General features: G+C 40.7%; 2 protein-coding genes across 5 annotated transcripts in view; one reads left to right on the top strand and one right to left on the bottom strand.

Annotated features, from left to right (window-relative positions):
- Positions 1–19,882, bottom strand: part of LAMB3 (laminin subunit beta 3) — a 153,575-nt gene that overhangs the window by 105,168 nt on the left and 28,525 nt on the right. The gene's annotated exons all lie outside the window — the stretch shown is intronic.
- Positions 1–19,882, top strand: part of HSD11B1 (hydroxysteroid 11-beta dehydrogenase 1) — a 64,908-nt gene that overhangs the window by 33,195 nt on the left and 11,831 nt on the right. For all 4 annotated transcript variants that reach the window (XM_025982318.2, XM_072733359.1, XM_025982317.2 and 1 more), the window contains 4 exons: positions 3,923–4,036; positions 4,770–4,900; positions 5,869–5,980; positions 6,113–6,298. In XM_025982318.2, coding sequence (XP_025838103.1) covers positions 3,949–4,036; positions 4,770–4,900; positions 5,869–5,980; positions 6,113–6,298 — 517 coding nt within the window. In that variant the 5' untranslated portion in view covers positions 3,923–3,948. The remainder of the gene's footprint in view (positions 1–3,922; positions 4,037–4,769; positions 4,901–5,868; positions 5,981–6,112; positions 6,299–19,882) is intronic.

Below are 19,882 nucleotides of genomic sequence, written 5' to 3'. Positions count from 1 at the left end.
CTTCAAAGTACAGGCTAACTCTCTTGTTAAAGGCTAATGCAGCTGGTGACTTTAAATTGAAACCCATGCTCATGTACCATTCTGAAAATCCTAGGATCCTTAAGAATTATGCTAAATCTACCCTGCCTGTGCTCTATCGGTGGAACAACAAAGCCTGGGTGACAGCACATCCATTTACAGAATATTTTAAGTCCACTGTTGAAAACTACTGCTCAGGAAAAAAAATTCTTTTCAAAATATTACTGTCCATTGGCAATGCACCTGGTCACCTAAGGGGCTCTTACGGAGACATATAAGGAGATTAATGTTGTTTTCATGCCTGCTAATACAACATATCCATTCTACAGCCCATGGATCGGATCAAGGAGTTATTTTGACTTTCAAGTGTTATTACTTAAGAAATATATTTCAGATGCCTGGATAGCTCAGTTGGTTAAGCATCTGCCTTTGGCTCAGGTCATGATCCTGGAGTCCTGGGATCAGCCCTGCAATGGGGCCTCCTGCTTCTCCCTCTCCCTCTGCTGCTCCCCCTGGTTGTCCTCTCTCCCTCCCTCTCTAAAGTAAATAAATACAATATATATATATTTTTAAAAAGAACATTCATAATTCACGGAAAGAGGTTCAAATATCAACATTAACAGGAATTTGGAAGAAGGTGATTCTATCTTTCATGGATGACTTTGAGGGATTCAAAATTTTAGTGGAGGAAGTAACAGCAGATGTGGTGGAAATAGAAGGAGAACTAGAATTAGCAGTGAAGCCTGAAGATGTGGGTGAATTGGTTCAATCTCATGAGAATACTTAATGGATGATAAGCTGCTTATTATGGGTGAGAAAAGAAAGTGGTTCCCTAAGAAGTATTCTATTCCTGGTGAAGCTGCTGTGAAGATTTTTGAGATAACAACAAAAGATTTAGAATATTGCATAAGCTTAGTTGATAAAGCAGCAGCAGGTTTTGAGAGGCTTGATTCCAATTTTTGAAAGAAGTTCTGTGGGTAAAATGCCATCAAACAGTATTGTATACTACAGAGAAATTGTTCATGAAAAAAGGAGCCAGTCAGTGTGACAAACTTTATTATTGTCTTATTTTAAGAAATTGCCATAGCCACCCAACCATCAGCAACCACCACCCTGATCTGTCTGTCAACAGCCATTAGCATTGAGGTAAGACCCTCCATCAGCAAAAAGATGAAAACGAGCTAAAAACTCAGCGGATAGTTAACACTTTTTAGCAATAAAGTATTTTTCAGTAGACATTTTAGGGGAGCCTGTGTGTCTCAGTCAGTTAAGCATCTGCCTTTGGCTTGGGTCATGACCCTAGGGTCCTGGGATCCCCATGTTGGGCTCCCTCCTCAGTGAGGAGCCTGCTTCTCCCTCTCTCTCTGCCTGTAGTTCACCTTGCTTGTGCCCTCTCTGTCAAATAAATAAATAAAATCATTTAAAAAAAAAAGGTAGGTACAGACATTTTAAAGACATAATGCTATTGCACACTAAATAGTATACTGTGTAGTGGAAACATAGCTTTTACATGTGCTGGGAAACCAAAAACTTTTGGGCTGTGATATTGGCTTTATGGTGTCGGTCTGAAACCAAACACGCAATATCCTCAGAGTATGCCTCTACGCAAAAATGGAAATACCCAATAATTTTTAAGATTGCAAAGGGATCCTGAGACCAAAAATTTTGAGAACTGCTAAGACTTAATATATCATCTACCATTACATGGTGTCCTCATTGCTCAGCAACACATTTTATTGGTTAAATTATTTCATTTGTTTCGTGAAAATTACTTTATTGAATGCTTTCTCTGTATCCTTATTTTCTAGCACAATAACTAATTATTAAAATGTCTTTTTCTATGTGCCTGTTTGTGTCTAAATGCGTCTTTTGAGCAGCACAATGTGGACTTCATTTTTTAGTTCAGCCAGCAATCAGCAATAGTTGATGCATTTGTTTTATGTTCTACCACCTACAGTTAATCTTACTGTTATTTTTGCTTTCTTTAAATTTATGCTTTCTGTAGCACACCTGAAGTTTTTTTAAAGATCTTATTAATTCATTCATGAGAGAGAGAGAGAGAAAGAAAGAGGCAGAGACACAGGCAGAGAGAGAAGCAGGCTCCATGCAGGGAACCCAATGGGGACTTGATCCTGGATGAGCCAAAGGCAGACGCTCAACCACTGAGCCACCCAGGTGTCCCTGTAGTACACCTTAAAATCTTTTTTTATCAGATAATAAAGTTCCCTCATCTACCTTTCTATCGTATCAGCAGCATCATATTTTAAAGCAACTTTTTATTGTTTTCTATAATTTTGCTATTCATAGGATAGTATTAAGAAAATAAAACTTTACATTTCCTTCTCTCTGGAGATGAAGATGGAGTCTAGTCTGTAACATGTCTTGGCAGCATAAAGTCTTTTATAAAATTATACATATATACCTTGCAGTCCTGTCAGGATGTAAGGTAGCTTCCCACTTGAATTTTCTTCATTTTTTTTCTACTTTGTCCTCCATAAATGTTGAGTACTAGCTAGCCCTCAACTGTTGTCAAATCTCCATTGTTTTCTGGAAGTGAACTTCACAGCTGTGAGGCTTTGTTGACACATTATTTCATCTCCTGTGGGTCTTAAATTATTTTCCCTTACCCTGAAGTTAGAACTCAGTGACTGTTCCCATATACTATGCTTTGGGTCATAACTCAATTTCTCTTAATCTTGTGTGAACCCCCTAACCCCCGCCCTCAACTCATATTCCTTCTCCCAAAACAGTGGTACCCAATCTTATCCTAACAGTTTAGTGGTTTTCTTGACTCTTGATAATTTGCAGAATTCTATACTTGCCCTATGATGAGGGAATTTTTATGGCTGGTTAGTTGGTTTTAAGTTGAAAGACTTAATAATATATCTTAAATTTTTTTTTGAGGGTTGTTCCTTACTGAATTCTTGCTACAGACATACCAAAGTGGTTATTTCTGTATTTCTGTGATATATTCTAAATTACTAGGGGTTTTCATCTCTGATCCTTTGATTGTTACTAGATCATTGTTTAGCTAGATGTGAGCTTTGGGGGCTAATTTTGGTTCAATAGTGCTAGTTATTTTTGCTCCTGGACCAGATCTCCTCTTCCCTATATCTTCATGTGTCTTGTTCCTCTATAGCATTTATAAACCCAGTTTAATAGCTTAGTGCCTTTTTTTTTTTGGCACTCATTATTTCTTCTTTATTTGCTGTTAAAGTAATAAGTGTACGTTCCGTTGCACTTGCCTGAGAGTCTTGAACCAGTCTTGGGTTTCCCGCCATCTGGGTTCTGGCTGGCTTGCATTCCCCTTTGATGTTGTAATACTTGTTCATTGAACTTGAGTGTGTGGCTTATATGGCTTGTTTGCTTTTTTTCCCCCCAAGATGTGCACATTTTTTTCTTAAGCTTATTTTTCTGTTTTGTGCTGTTATTTTTAATTGCTTCCGACTGGGAGGTGGGGCCAAGAGTGAGATTTGGCTTCTATTTGGCTCTCTTTGCTATTACTCACATTTCCCCAGAAGCCCCGCACACACTTTCTCTCTGCCTTTGACATACCACTTTTGAAAGGCCGTTGATTCTTGGCATAAATGGTGTTAAGAGGAAGATGGGCTCTGGGTAGGGATGTTCAGGAATCCAGTCCTGTACAGTCATGAGCTTGGCCATCTGGAAGTCTCTTCTTGCTCAATGAAATGGAGTAAACATTGTCCATTATGAAATCCACCACACAGGCTGCCAGGGACGAATGGGATCCCACCCAAAGCCAATCGCTGCTCTGACAGGGAAATTGGCTAGCACTGCCTGAGACTACTCCAGCCTCCCCCGTCCCTGATGTCACAATTCAGAGGCTGCTGCCTGCCTAGGAGGTTGTAGAAAGCTCTGTAGGTTCTCTCTGTGTGTCCTACAGGGCTCCTCGGGCCAGGTCTCTGTCTGATGGCTTTTAAGAAAAAATATCTCCCCCCCCTTCTGGGGTTCTTCTTGGCCTACTACTACTATTCTGCGAATGAGGAATTCAGACCAGGTAAGTACCAATGTATCTAATTTTGGAGGAATAGATAAAAAACACAGGGGTGGCTGGAGTATTTCTGAGGATCAAGATTAGTTCCTGATCCTCAAAGTTGTTGAACCCTGAGGTGGGACTGTATTTCTGTGTCTTTCAGATGTGGGCTACGGGTAATAGCAGTGTGGAGAGGGGTAATTATGTAGCCAACAGATTGCCAAATAGTCCATGCTTTATTTGGCACCTTTAATGGAAAGCAATTTCAGATTCCCTGCAAAAAATGAGGGTAATTCCAAAATTTACAACACAGCCAGATAATTGGGCTCTAAGGAGAGACTGATAAGTGGGAGGCAAGAAAGGACTCTGGAGTTGATGACTAAATAGAAGTGAGGGAAAATCCCTGGAATCTCTATGAGCACATGTGTTTTGATGACTTTTTAAGTTTTATTTCAATTGAGTAAAATTGGATGAGTCCAGAAATGTCTGGAACTTCATTGTTTTAGCTGAAGCATCTGTCTATGGACATTTTTAGGAAAGACAGCAAGAAGCCCTGTTTTGAGAAGTAAGCTATACCTCCATTTCAGAGCATGTTTATGAAAGACTTGAACTATTCCTTCATTGGTTTATGCAGTTTGAGAAAAGTTGATATGGGCTCATAACCTTTAGACGTTGAGAGAAGGCTGCCCACAACCAGAGTGGAAGGAAGACCGCTGCCGAGTTGGGTATGGGCCTTACTGCCTTTTCGGTTTCACAGAGATGCTCCAAGGAAAGAAAGTCATTGTCACAGGGGCCAGCAAGGGGATTGGAGAACAGATGGCCTATCATCTGGCGAAGATGGGAGCCCATGTGGTGGTGACAGCAAGGTCTAAAGAAACTCTAAAGAAGGTGAGGGTTCTGTGCCCACAGACGTATGTACCGCCTCATGTCCAGATGTATTATATACTCACATACACAGACCAACACACAGAAGCTGGCACATCCATACACAGATGCAAACCCCCACACACAGGTTCAAACACCCATAGGAATATAAAAATAATGAATTTAAGTGTCTGTTCCTGTGCACGCACACACACACATATATATGCTCATAGACATGCCTATGTGCACACATTTACACATGGAATTATGGATTATATAGATATGTGCTCAGATACCAAAATTCTAATACCTACTCATGATTTCATATTCTCATCCCCATTCAGACTCTCAGACACATGCTTTCTCATATACTCAGACTCACAAAACCCACGGATACAAACATTTACAAACGTAGGGCTACCCACATGGAAACTAGCATCCATACTAATAGTGAATTCAGATACATCTATTCACAGACACTCATAAGCACAAGTTATGAACTTAAACTCCAGCACCGTGATGATTTCTTTATTTACACCCTACCTGAAATACTTCAGACAGAGGACAAAGATCATGTCAGGTTGCCTTTAGCAACACACACACAAACACACACACACACACACACATTCACTGAACTCACACTCACACACACATATCCCTATCATTTTTATCAAAACAGGGTTGTGAGCAACTTATCATTTAAACCCCCATTACTGGAGTGTCTGGGTGGCTCAGTCAGTTAAATGTCTGCCTTCAGCTCAGGTCATGACCTTAGGGTCCTGGGATTGAGCCCCCTGCCAACAGGGAGCCTGCTTCTCCGTCTCCCCTTACCTGTCTCCCCACCCACCCTCCCAGTTTGTGTTCTCTGTTCTCTCTTGTGTTCTCTCTCTCAAATAAATCTTTAAAAATAAATAAATAAACCCCCATCACTTCAGAGCTTGCCCCCAAAGTCTACAGCCAAGATTGACACCATTGCTGCTGTGTCCCTGCAGGTGGTATCCCACTGCCTAGAGCTTGGGGCAGCATCTGCACACTACATTCCTGGCACCATGGAGGATATGACCTTCGCAGAGCAATTCGTGGCCAAAGCTGGAAAGCTCATGGGTAAGGCTGCTTCTCCTCCCTCCTCTTCTGTACTATGCTCTACGGGTCACCAGGGAGCTTTGGGGAGGAGGAGAATGAGAGGAAGGGTATTACCCCAGATGGTTTCTCTCAACACAGCCATCTCTCTTGCAGGGGGACTAGACATGCTCATCCTCAACCATATCACCAACACTTCTATGAATCTATTTAGTGGTGATATCCACTTGGTGCGCAGAAGCATGGAAGTCAACTTCCTCAGTTATGTGGTCCTGAGTGCTGCTGCCTTGCCTATGCTGAAGCAGAGCAACGGAAGCATTGTTGTCGTCTCCTCAAAAGCTGGTGAGTGGGGCAAAAACCAGTATGAAGGCAGGAGTGGGAGACACGCCAGGGATGGTACTGGGGGCTCTGCAGGGAATGTGAATTTTTACACACTTCTACATAGAGAAGTAACACAATATAAACTAACATATTAAATAGTCACAGTGAAAAATCAACCAATCAATCAATATTCACAGTGAAATTAAGCAAAAGCTGTTTAACATCTTGTCCCTATGCATGACAGGCAGGCATATGCATGTACAGTCTGGGTATGTCAACTCAAGGAGAAGCCTGCATGCTGAGTGAAAGAGACACTGTTAAGAACAAGTGGGACTATAAGAAATAAGAGGCTATTCAAGGTATATGGGCTGCAAGATCCCTGGAAGTAACGGAGAAAGAGCAGTAATTCAGAGTGCCCATGAGAAACTTGGTTTGTGATCTACAAATGGAAGTCTAAATGGACATTGAGAGATTGTGGAGGTATAGCCCATCCTGATCCTAAGGTGAGAGATGTGGTCATGAGGGATAAAAATGATTTTGCTTCTGCCATGACCAAGAACTATAGGCTGGTGAAGTTAGTTGACACAAAGGTAGAATTGAGAGGTGGAATATTTTAACATACGTGTGTCTGATACGTGGGTTAAGCTAAGCCAAATGAGATGAAGAAGAGAAAAAAATACACCATAGTAGCAGATCTGCCTAAATTGGGAGTGTTCTCCAAAATCTGGATTTATTGCCTTAAGGGTCCTGTTTAAACAACCAACGGGGTAGGAAGAGAGCGTTGTACAGAAATATTCATGAAGAGAACACTGTGTGATCAAGAGAGGTCATTGACACTTTGGGTGGGGTTAGTATCAGAAGTTATTACCAATAAAAAGCTAGACGGTTTCCAGCTTGGGAGATTCATTTAGTCATGGGGCCAGAAGAGAAGTCCCACACCTATCTGTTGATTAGTCAGAAGGATGTAGCAAGCACCAGGATTAAAATCAGCAATCTAAACGTGGTTCCTGGCAATGTAAAAGCAAATAACCTGAAGACTTTGAAATTCTTAAGTATTTCACAAACCTTTATTAGCTATTACTGTAACTAAGAACACCATCTATGTTGTAAAGAATTCTATTTCCTGGACAGGAAAGGCCTGCATAGTGATGGGATAAAAGGGCAGTGTGTCTGTGCTACCCGCCAAAGGAGTGATTGATATGCATCCCTGTGCTTCCCAGACAACACAGACTCCCCACCCCTCCCCAGACACAGCCTCTCTCCAAGCTGAAAGGAAGGGAGAGCTTCCGGATGCATACTGAGTGGGAGGGTGCTGGGCACATCCCCAATCCATCCTAGGGCATTGGCCAAAACCCTCACATCAGTCATGGTGTAGGTGGCTTTAATGATTTTAGTTGATTAAATAATATATCCACTCGAGGCAAACAGTGTGCTTCATCTTTGGCTAGAGAAATTTAACTTTCGACAATGTACACAGTGTCTTAATGTTCTCAGAAGGAACAAGAGTTACTGTAGAAGTCCAAGGGCATGATGAAAGTCTGATAACCCCTGCTTCCACACGTCTTCTACACTTACCAAATGTCACTTCACAATGTGTGTGGACTCAGAGGTGGAAGTCACGTTGAACTACTATCCTTCACGTCTGCTGTTTGTATGGTCCAAGGACTTCAGCCTGTTGCTTTGAAACATGTCTGTGAACTTGCAAAGTACAGACACTTTGCTTTCTGTCCCTAACTGAAGAATTTTTCTGTTCTATGCTATATTTTTTTAAAACATCCAGCAAACACATTCATTAATCCTTCCTCCTTAAAATCTGAATTCCACAAACATGGGATGCTAATCCTCAAATTGATCGTGAGGTCAGCCAAAGAGTATTGGGATGGATTTTTAATCATTCCTTCCAGAAATGCATTAAGTCGTCATTTATTGAATTATGGTGATAAGCAGTTGTTGTTTTTGGTTTTCTTTCTTTTTTTTTTTTTTTTTTTATCTCCAGGGCATTTCCAGGTATTGCATTACATAGAAAGCCTATATTTTTCATACACTCTTTAAAGCCTCCATATAAATATGCTTTAGCATTGAGACACTATTGCTGCCTCTGGGAATTTTCTTACAGTCCACATCTATCCACCATTCAACACCACTTGGGGCACCTACTGATCAAGTTTCTATGTATATATAATATCTAGTTACGTTGATAAGTCTCCCCTTCTTCCACCATGTGCTGGTTTGGCTATGAGTTGAGTTACTATAACAAGCATCCACATTTACACTGGCTTACACAAATCACAATCTATCTTTCTTTCATAAAACAGCCTGGAGTAAGTAGTCCAAGGATGATATAGTAGTTCTGTCCCACAAAGTTGTCCAGGAACCTCTCTGTCTCGGAGCCGCCATCCCCGGGGTGTTATCCTCACCTGTATATCCAGGATGGTTCAGCACCCTGTCAGAATTCTAGCTACAGAAAATGGAGAAAGAAGGATACAACCTGAAAGTTGTATTCTTCTCTTCTACCACAGCTGGCTGCAGTTGTGGTCTTTATTCGAAGTGGATTTGTGTCCACCTGAAAACCAGGAGTTCTGGTTCTACAAAAGACACTGATGTTGGTAAGCAGTGTCTCCCCTGTCACCCATGCCAAGATGCCTACAAGATCAGAAGGCGGTATTCCCTCCAGACCACCCCATGTGCCTACCGCACATCATACACTCACACTCCGGACTTGGTCTCTCCAGATTCCAGATCTGTTGTGCAAACAAAACCCCTTCCATCAGGCAGCAGTGCAGGAAACAGTGGGTCAAGAGGAAGCACAGAAAGAGAATGCCTAGATGGTATTTGTGAAACAAACAGAGACAGAGATATTACTACTCCAATGTGACTGGAAAAGAAATCACTGGATTGGGCAAAGAACAGTTGGAAACATCTGGAAAAAGTTTATCTGCCATTAATCAAAATGGGTCTTCTTGACTTAGGTTCAACTTTCAAAAAGTAAAGGTCACTGCATTTTCATACCCCTTGGCTCAGTGAACCCTGTAACTATAGCCCATCACATCAGTCACACACATGACAGCCAGAAACCAACTTCTTAGGCTGCTTCTCTGCCCCTCTTTTACCACCCTTCGGGACTCACGGACAAATCCTGTGATCCTCCTGCCCTCTTATCCTCTCAGGGACCTCACTTCACATGAAGTCCTTGTCAGTTCTCGCCAGAGCCCTTTCCTCTTTCTCTTATTCAAAACATTTTAGAAAACTACCTTTAAAATTATACTTCCTCCCTCTCTCTCTCTTTTTTTTTTTTACTTTATTGGTAATACAAATATGACTAATAACAATTATAATACAAAGGCTAATCACACTGGGCCAACATAAGTGTAAGGATACTGATTCTTCTGTATCAAGAAAAATGTAAGACATACTTTGAAGTGCAACTACACATAATAAAATTCTGGATTTCTTTAAATATTAAAAAAAAAACCCTAAAGGAATAAGAGAGCCTTGCCAATAGCCTCTGAATGCTCAGACCTCTCTTTGCGAGCACCATAAGCATCTCCAATTACCTATTCATTATTCTCCGAGTAGATCCTCTTTTGAAAAGATCAGCTTTCTATATGTATTCCTTTTCTGGTTTACTCATTTCCAGCATTGCTTCATATATTTTTTTTACACAGATGTATAGTATTTCAGACATATTATGAGATGAGTAGCTAGGGGCCAGTACCTCATAAGACAATGCTTTTGTGGGAAAACTCAAACCAATGTATGAAGTCACTTGTTGGATCTTAACCTGTTTGTGGGTTAAGGGCTGCCTGTGTGGTCTAAACCTACTTTAAGAATTCATCATTACAAAGAGAGGGGAAAAAATAAAATAGGTTTCTCCACTAGAGATATCAACTAACAGGATTTGGAATACCCATATGGTGTTTTGCATCAAGGCAATAATATACAGATGTTAATCTCATCCTTGCTTTCAGCTCTGCTTACCCACTTTTTCCTGAAAGGCAGACAATGTCCCGATGTATGGATATGCCTTGGAATGTGGTGGGGAGGGGAGGGCCAAGGTCAAGGTCTGGAGATGCAAAGGGGCCTAGGAACTAGAGTAGGAAGAGGTGATTTATCCCTCACCCAACTGTTTTATGCTTTTCTAAGATGAATCTTTACCATTAAATCCAATTACCTCGGAAATAATTTTCAGGAACCACACTTTACAAGGTGAGTGACAGTGTTTATACATGTGAATAGAGGTATTTGTGTGGGCAGGAGGCAGGTGCTGCTTCACACTTGAAGAGAATTTGAGGAGAAGGGAGACAGGGGAAGATAAGGTATGTGCATGTGTAGATATGTCATCTATAGGGTCTGGAAGATGCCCAGAAAGGAGATTCAAGTAAGAATCCACAACCTGGACATAAAAATTTCAGGAGCCACAGTTGTCTCAATTCAAGAGGTTGTGTTTAGGCAAACCTGAAGGATTGAGACAGAACCCGTTGGTGGTTGTGCCAGCCGTGCAAAAGGGGCAAATGGAGATTTGCGAGGAGAGAGACTCCCTGTTGAAGACAGTAACAATTTAGCACAGGTTGAGAACCATGCAATGCCATCCATGACAACCATTGCTCTACCTTTCTCCCTTGAAAGGCTGGGTAGAGCTTAAGTAATCATGGCTATTAACCCGACTAAACTATTGGTTTTGTTCCAGTGCACTTCCTGGTGAAAAAGGAGAACCCTACCATCATGTCTTTACATTTACTTACCGAGGAGTTTGAGAAGGCTTAGAACAAATACACTCTATTTGGAAATATACAGATAGAAAACTAGATCTTAAGCAAAGAAGAATATAAGACCTGTTGAATCACTATGTTGTATACCTGAAACTAATCTAACATTGTGAGTCAGTTATACTTTAATAATCCCCCCGCAAAAAAAAAAAAAAAAAAAGGAAAAGAATATTTAAAAATGCCAGAATTAGGGGTGCCTGGTTGGCTCTGTTGGTTGAGCATCTGCCTTCGGCATGGGTCATGATCCCAGGGTCCTGAGATTGAGCCCCATGTCTGGCTTCCTGCTCAGTGGAGTGTCTGCTTCTCCCTCTGCCCCTCCTCCTTCCCTCGCTCTCTCTGTCTCTCTCTTAAATAAATAAAATCTCTTAAAAATGTCAAAATTAGACTTAACACAGATGCAGTACTTAAGTTTCAAATTTGCCTCTTGAATTTTTTAAAAACATTTTTTTTTATTTATTTGAGAGAGAGAAAGAGAGCACGAGTGGAGGGGGGTAGGAGCAGAGGAAGAGGGAGAAGCAGACTCCCCGCTGAGCAGGAAGCCCAATACCAGGCTCCATCCCAGGACCCCAGGGTCATGATCTGAGCCAAAAGCAGACGCTTAACCAACTGAACCACTTCAGTGCCCCATGCCTCTTGAACTTTCTTAACAGAAAGAAAAAGAGGGAAGGTCAGTATATAGATAAGATTATATTCAAAAGAAGGAGGTATTATAGGAAGCAAATAATATCCGAAATAAATTTCTCATAAAAGACTACAAAGTGAAGGCATAAAGTAAAGAAAAGAGCAATGTCCCCAACAACTTTCTTAAATGTTTCCTTAATTTTAAAAATTACACACACACACACACACACACACACACACACACACACACCCTCTATGAATATCTGAAAAAAGAAGTATAAAACTTAAAGTAAAAATCATCCATAATCATGCCAATATTTTTGAGAATTTCTTTCCAGATATAGAGATATAAAACAATTATTTTCCTATTGCCAGACATTTAGGTTCCTTTCAATGTTTTGCTATTTTAAAAATCCTGTAATAAATGCCTTCTATGTAAATCAGTAGCAGAGTTGATGATTATTTCCTCGATAAATTCTTAGTACTAGATTTGTTGGGTGAAATGATAGAAACATTTTGAAGGCTTTTGGTACATATTTCCAAACTGCCTTAGATAAAAGGAAAAAATAAAGGCTAGACTTTTTAAATAGACAAAAATTAAAATGAATTTAGATAAATATGAACATCATGCCCCATTTTCACCCTGAGTATAGACATGAGTGTCTCTCTCACACCTACTTGGCAGAGTTCACAAAGTGTTTGGTAATTGACAAGTTTGTAAGAAGAAAAAAAAAAGGTGTTTAGTAGTCATAATTTTAATTTCTTTGTTTATTTGTGACATGGAACATGAGGTCCAATATGTGGAGCAAAATAATCCCTTTGAGACCAGTGGTATTCTATTTTTGATTACTATTATATCTTATTCCATGTAACAGCATATGGCATGTAATGGATATTTAATAAAAGCCTGGTCATTAGTGAATTAATTTCATTTCCATGTATCTATGGGATATTTTTATTTTCTATTCTGTGAATTGTTTTCCCATGCCCCTGCCCACTGAGATGTTAGCAAAACTTGCCTAATAATAAATACACCTAATCGATTTCATATGCAACTTCTTGTTGGAAACATTGACAAAGGCATATCTTTGAAACTCAGCTAAATGTAAAATTAATAAAGTGAAAAGTGAATTTGACATGGTGTGAATATACAGCTTTAGACAGTTGGGTTTGACCCAAGGAGAATTCCTTGTTCAAATACTTGTTGAAATAAGTATTAATTTCAATAATTAGAAGTCCACTTAAGATACTTCAAGATGCAGAATGCCTGGAGAGAAAGAGCATGACTTCACATCTGAGAAATGTATTCTACACATAAACTTGCAAAAGTATTTGTGAAATATATTCATTCATTTATTCAAAAAATATGAATCGAGGGTCCACTCTGAGCCACACACAGTACCAGATGCCAGGGCTATGGCAGGGAGCGAGGAAGGCAAGGCAAGGTGCATCACTGCGGAGCCTCCATTCCAGTGTAAACGACTATCGCATTGTTTACAGTTATTAAAAAACTGAAAGCAATCTGAATGTCTACTACTAGTGACAGGTTTTTAATACAGTGAAATATTATGTAAATTTTTATGCATGCGGACTATAAAAATCATGATGCTTGAAAGAAAAGTAATTTAGAGAACAGTATATATAGTATGAGTCCAACTGTGTTTAAAGAAAAGGGCTTTTACATTTCATTTTATAGACTTCAGAGCTATTTATTGTATGATAAGCTTAGAATAATTAGAAAAATTATTTTCTTAAAGTAAAGGATCGGGTTCTATGTGGTAACTAGAACCGAAATATTACTCCTCCCATTGGGCTGACTTGGGGGGAGGGGAGGAGTGAGATTGTGCTCAATCTCACAAGTAAACAAGCAAATTCAAGTGACTGAAACTACTACATTACCAAATTCAAACTACTAAATGCCATGGTGGGAGTGGACTGTTGATTTTTGTTGTTTTGTGTGTTTGTTTGCCTACAAAATTGTCAATTGCTGAGAACTTTGTTCACTCCACAGAGTAGGTATAATAAGCTGGGCACTCTCAATATACTCCTGGTGGAGAAAAGTGTGGGTTGTTTTTTTTTTTAATTAATTTTAAGTGGTTTCTACCACTGATCTTTAAAAGTCTAGCCCCTCATTTTTCTTTTTGTCTAAAGCAATTTGGCAATATGTATCAATAGCCCCAAAAGTACTTCCATCATTTCACTCAGAAAATGTCATGCTGAGAATCTATCAGGATATAATCATCAGTCCAGTCACAGAAATACATAGGAGAACATTTATCGGAGGATTTTTTTCAACCATGTCTGCCAATCTGCAAGCAAAGCTACCAACGCTGAGAATAGCCCACTGGCATGTGCCTGAAGTCAGTCATCACAGTCAACTAAATGTGAAGATCCAATTGATGCATAGTCCATTTTACTCCGTGGGTTTTAAATTTTTTTATATTTTCCCAAAAGTTGTCTGGTTCAGGAACTCCCAGGTAATCAGTGCATATAATAAACCCTTTATTTCTAGCATTAGAAAAGTAATTAACATCAAATAAATGTCAAACAATATTTATTTATTCATTTATTTATTTAAAGATTTTATTTATTTATTCATGAGAGACACAGACAGAAAGAGAGGCAGAGACGTGGGCAGAGGGAGAAGCAGACATCATGGGGAGCGTGATGATGCGGGACTCGATCCCAGGACCCCAGGGATCCCTACCTGAACTGAAGGCAGACCCTCAACCACTGAGCCACCCAGCTGCCCCATATTAAACAATATTTAAAGAATACTATTTTGAAGGGGTGTCACATCGCTGGCCTACATTGGACATCCATCTGTCTCAGCCCATCCCTTGGGAGGCAGCTGGCCATACGGCAATGATAGCTTAGACATTGCAAGAATCTAAGGCCACGCCAGGATCCCCCAGAGATAGCATGGCTTTGCCATACCTGCTTTTCTCAGCACCTTTGCGCCCCTTTCTTCTCTCTCCATTAGCCCCTCCTTCATTTGGAACCTGCTTCAACCTGGCTGCCGCAGCCCTTTCCTCAGCCCAATGGCTTTCTATATGCTTTGAATTTCCACCCCATCACCAGCTATCCTGGTCTTTCAATCTCCCAACTCCAAACTCCCCCTGGAAGGAAGAGGTATCTAATTGGTGCTGCTGAATTTTATAAGTCAATGCCCCAAGTTATTCACAGCTTGACTAGTCTGGAGGCACAATCATTGACTCAGGTCTAACCAGTGAGGCCACAGGGAGGACAGAGTTAGGAAAGAAGCAGGGTACACGATGGTTGATGTGTCTGAGTCATTTGTATTAGCCTTTGGATAATCTTTCTTAAAGACTGCTCCTGTCAGCACAGGTTGTCCAACTGGGGCAGGCCAGGGCAGGTTTGTGTCAGGTAGCAGCAATGGCAGCATGGCTTGGGATATCAACACATGAGATGAGATGAGATGAGATGAGATGAGATGAGATGAGATGAGATGAGATGAGATGCGATGAGGAGGATGTCCATATAAGAAGCAGCAATGGTAGTCTGGTATGAAGTTTCAGAGCTCAAGTGGACCAAGAAGAGTGTCCGTGTGGTACCTGGCATGGAGCGTTAGAACTAAGAGAGAGAATATGGACATCTGCAAGGGGTGCTGCCAAGGGACAGCCCAACATGGAGTAAAGAGGTCACCCATGTGCCCTAGGATGAAGTGCCAGAGCCCGGGTGGGATAAGAAGGGCACCCACACAAAGGGCTCAGAAATAACTAAAGAATAATCACATATGAGGGGAATTCATCAAACAAGTAATACATATTAAGGATAATGGATCTTGTTGTTAGCGTTACAAAGTAGAATGAACCCTGTGATATTGGATTGGACCTGGAGGTATCTATGAACCAATTGTTCTTAATATCCATGGTTAGATACGGAAATATAGATGTGTATGTCTATATATGCACGCATATATTCCCTAGCTCTGTCTACTGAGAGGACCTGGGAGCACACTGAGTGTCTAGATCTTGGTTTCTAAACATCATTCTCCACTAAAAGGATCCAAGTATTCTTGGAGAAATGGTTGATTCCAGGACAATGCCAGAAAAGGTTTAAGATGAACCTGAAAATCTTGTGCCAGTAATTTAAAAAACTTCCCAAAGAATAATAACGACATGTTACTAGGACACAGAAACTTTTAAAAGGCTCCCGCTTGCCAACCCTGGAACCATTGGGGCATTCAACTAAATAATGATAATACCGGATTATAAGCCATTAGGTACAATAAAAACCCATGATGATATAAATAAGTACATGGAAAAATGGGGAGTGAGAAGACATTTCCATATGGTGGAAAGCTAAATGATAAATTTAGAAAGAGTGATGAAATTAGAAACAATTAGCAATAATTCAAAAAAAAAGAATTAGTAATAATTCAGCAAGAAAGCATCAAGGGTTGCCAAAACTAGTGAATAAAAGTTTAATAAGAAACATGATATTTACAGTCTTAAAGTACCACCCTCCTCAACAACAGAAAAACATGATTCTAAAATGAACAAAGGACTTAAGTAGACATTTCTCCAAAGAAGACATACAAATGACCAACGGGTATATGAAAAAAATGCTCAACATCACTAATTATCCAAATGTAAATCCAAACCACAATGAGATACCACCTAACAACTGCTGGGGTGGTCATTATCAAAAATTAGAAACAAAACAAAATAAAAACAAGAACAGAAAGTAACAAGATCTGTTAGGATTTAGAGAAATTGGAACCTTTGTGCACTGTTGGTGGGAATGTTAAGTGGTGCAGCCGTTATGGAAACTAGTATAGAAGTTCCTTAAAAAATTAGAAATAGAGTTACCACATGATCCCAAAATCATACTCCTTGGTATATACTTGAAAGAACTGAAAGCACACCTCAAAAAAGATACTTGTATACTCAGGTTTATGGAAGCGTTATTCATAATAACTAAATCATGGAAGCAACACAAATGTCCATCAACAGACGAGTGAATAAGCAAAATATAGTATATACATACAATTAAGCCTTTTAAAAAAAGGGAGATCCTGATATATGCTACAACATGGATGAACTTTGAGGACATTATGTTAAGTGAAATAAACCAGTCACAAAAAAGCAAATATTATATAATTACACGTACATGAGATACTTAGAGTAGTCAAAAATCATAGAGACAGAAGGTGGATGGTAGTTGCCAGGGGCTAGAAGGAGAGGGGAATGGGGAGTGACTGTTAGTGGATACAGAATTTCAGCATTGCAAGATAAAAAGAGCTCTGGAGATGGATGCTGGTAATAACTGGCACAACAATATGAACGTACTTAATCCGGCTGAACTGTACACTTAACGTTGGTTAAGATAGGGGTTTTTAAAAATAGCATCTTACAAGATATTGTAGTAGATTGAATGGCGATCCTCAAAAAGATATGTCTATGTCCTAACTCCCTGAACCTATATATGTGACATTATTTGGAAAAAGCGTCATTGTGGCTGTAATTAATTTAAGGATCTTGAGATGAGATCATCCTGGATGACCTGGGTGGGCTCTAAATCCAGTGGCAAGTGTCCTTATAAGAGACAGAAGAGGGGTGGCTGGATGACTCTGTCGGTTAAATGTCTGCCTTCCACTCAGGTCATGGTCTTGGGATCCTGGGATCTAGCCTGCTTCTCCCTCTCTTCCTCTGCCTCCTCCCCCTGCTCGTGCTCTGTGTCTGTCTCTCTCTCTCTCTCCAATAAATAAATAAGACCTTTAAAAAATAAAAATAAAATAAAAAGAGACAGAAGAAAAGATATAGACAGAAAGATACAGTTGTGTGAAGAGAGAGGTAGAGCTTGGAGTGATATGGTTATGAGAACTGCTGACAGCCACTAGAAACTAGAAGAAGCTCTAGAGGAGGCTTCTCTCTCCTCTAGAGCTTTTGGAGGGAGTGCAGTCAGGCCAACACCTTCACTTCAGACTTCTGGTTTCCAGAACTGTGAAAGAATAAATTTCCGTTGTCTTAAGTCAGCCACTTATGGTAATTTGTTACGGCAGATCTAGGAAACCAATAAATTACTTCCCACATTTTGATATGGTTGTGGTTTGATATGCATTGTGGTTATGTCTGAGAATGTGAAGGAAATTCACACTAACTTATTCGGGGGTGATGGGACATTAGATCACAATGACCTCAATTACAGTAATTATTCCCAAATGGTTCAGAAAAGGGAGTACTATTCTTGCAACTCTTCTCGAAGTTTGACATTATTTCAAAAGAAAAAGTCCCCATCCTAGGGGTGTAGTGACTTGGAAGAGGTATGTGGGTGGATTTTGTGGGGCTTTCTCATGGGTTCCTTGGGGATCCCCTGTAGGAGATGTGCTAATACTTCCTCCAGCTGACTCTTTTTTGGCTTCTTCCTCAGCTCCAAGGCTTTGATCAGCCCATCCCCCTTGGCCCAGTCCACCCCACCATCCAAGTGCAGGGGACCCCAGGCCAGCTCCCCTCCACAGGTTCCACATTTGATTTCTGAGAAGCCTGATGCTTATCGATATATTTGATCGCACGATGCATTCAACTAGTTCCCAAACTCCAGTGGATACTTGCAAAGGTCTCCAAATAATCTTAAAGCCCCTCTCGTGCAACTTAAGGTGATGAGAATGCAAATGCCTCCCTGACCCCCAGTGGATGAACACATATGACAATGACCATTCTCCTTTCTCTAAGCACAACTATTTAAGCTGGATGTGGGTGATTAGGTAATGCTCGTGGAACCGGATGGGCCCACCCCTCAACTGTGGGGCTCTTGAAATCCACTCTTTTATTCTCATCTTAGGAGATGTGCTCAACGCTCAGGACAATAGGAGGAGCCACATTTCATGGCCTGTACCTACGCAAGAAAAGCTCTTGCCAAAGTCATCTTGCAAAACCTAGTAACAGGTTTTATCTCACTTATCTCTGATGTATTTCGCACTGTTTCAACACCATACACCCCTCTTATATGTCCAGCCAAAAAGTCCCCTCAGGGTCATGTCCTCTGGCCACCCTGAATGCCATGTCTCAGTTCGCTTTATTCCAAAGTCTTACTGCTGGTTTCCCTAGGATTCTTTCCATCCTGAGCCCCCTTCTCTTTTCACTCAATATACTCTCCCTGGACATCCCCATCCAGTCCACGTTGCTTCTGTTACCACTGGATTGTGGGTTGTCTTAATACGTACAACGACACCTCAGGTTCTCCAAAGCCTGGAGTAGAAAGATGATTTATTTTTAGAACCTGAATCAACCCAAACAACGAAGGGAGTTGGACCGTGAGGGGCCCAGCTAAGGAAATATTTTTAGGAAGAGCTGGATAAAAGGAGCAGGATCCAGGATGAGTTCCCAGCCTCGAAGCCATCAGGGAATGGTGAACCCCAAGTTGAGGCTCGCTCAGTAGAAGATGTGGTGCTTTTGCCTGGGGTCACTCTGAAAGTCTGAAGGCAGGCAGAAATGAAGCTTTTCAATCCTGCACACTTTCTTCAGAGTTCTCAATTCAAGCAGTTTAAAATCTGCCTTTGAAATGGAAATACTGTAATTTCAAAATCTCAGCAGGGCAGTTGGGGATGGAGGGTGTGGAGTGGATGAACAAAAGCACTGAGGCCTGCTTTTGACCTCTTCTTCTCAGCTAACAAGCTCCAGCACACAGCTAAGCTGCCAGCCCTCTGGCTCTTGCTGTTCCTACAGTGGCTAAGTCCCAACGTTTCTGGGACAGAGCTAATTGCAAACAGTATGTCCCATTCATCACCAAGTCTGCACTCTTACTTGTCAGACTCCATGTCCCATATTTTGCTTCAGAAAATATGATCCCCAGAGCTCTGTTTCTTTGCGGTCTAAAACTTCCCAGGAGAGAAATCTAGCTGACATCTATCTGTTCTGCTGTGATGGCTCCATTCTCCCCACGTAAACAAAACTTAACCCAGGACAGAAGCACTCAGGCGTCGACCCCCTCACTTTCATGACAGTTTCATGCAAATTAGTATATTTATTTACTTGTTCATTTGATTTAATTAACCTCATACTCCGGCATATTTTCTAACTGGTAATTGAACAAGTGGATCTTGTAGGCTGCAATCAGAAAACAACTTTATTCTTTCCCGCAGACCCATTTATGGGTTAGCTCATCCCTGAAACTGGATGTGATCGCAGGCAGATGGCAACGCGCTAGGATAATAAAAGATCCTCTAGCTGCTTCCAGTCTCAAGAAAGGTCTC

Source organism: Vulpes vulpes, chromosome 13 (assembly GCF_048418805.1).
Source record: "Vulpes vulpes isolate BD-2025 chromosome 13, VulVul3, whole genome shotgun sequence".
NCBI lineage: Eukaryota > Metazoa > Chordata > Mammalia > Carnivora > Canidae > Vulpes > Vulpes vulpes.
The sequence above is the reverse complement of the archived record's forward strand: the minus strand, read 5'-3'. Positions and strand labels throughout refer to the sequence as shown.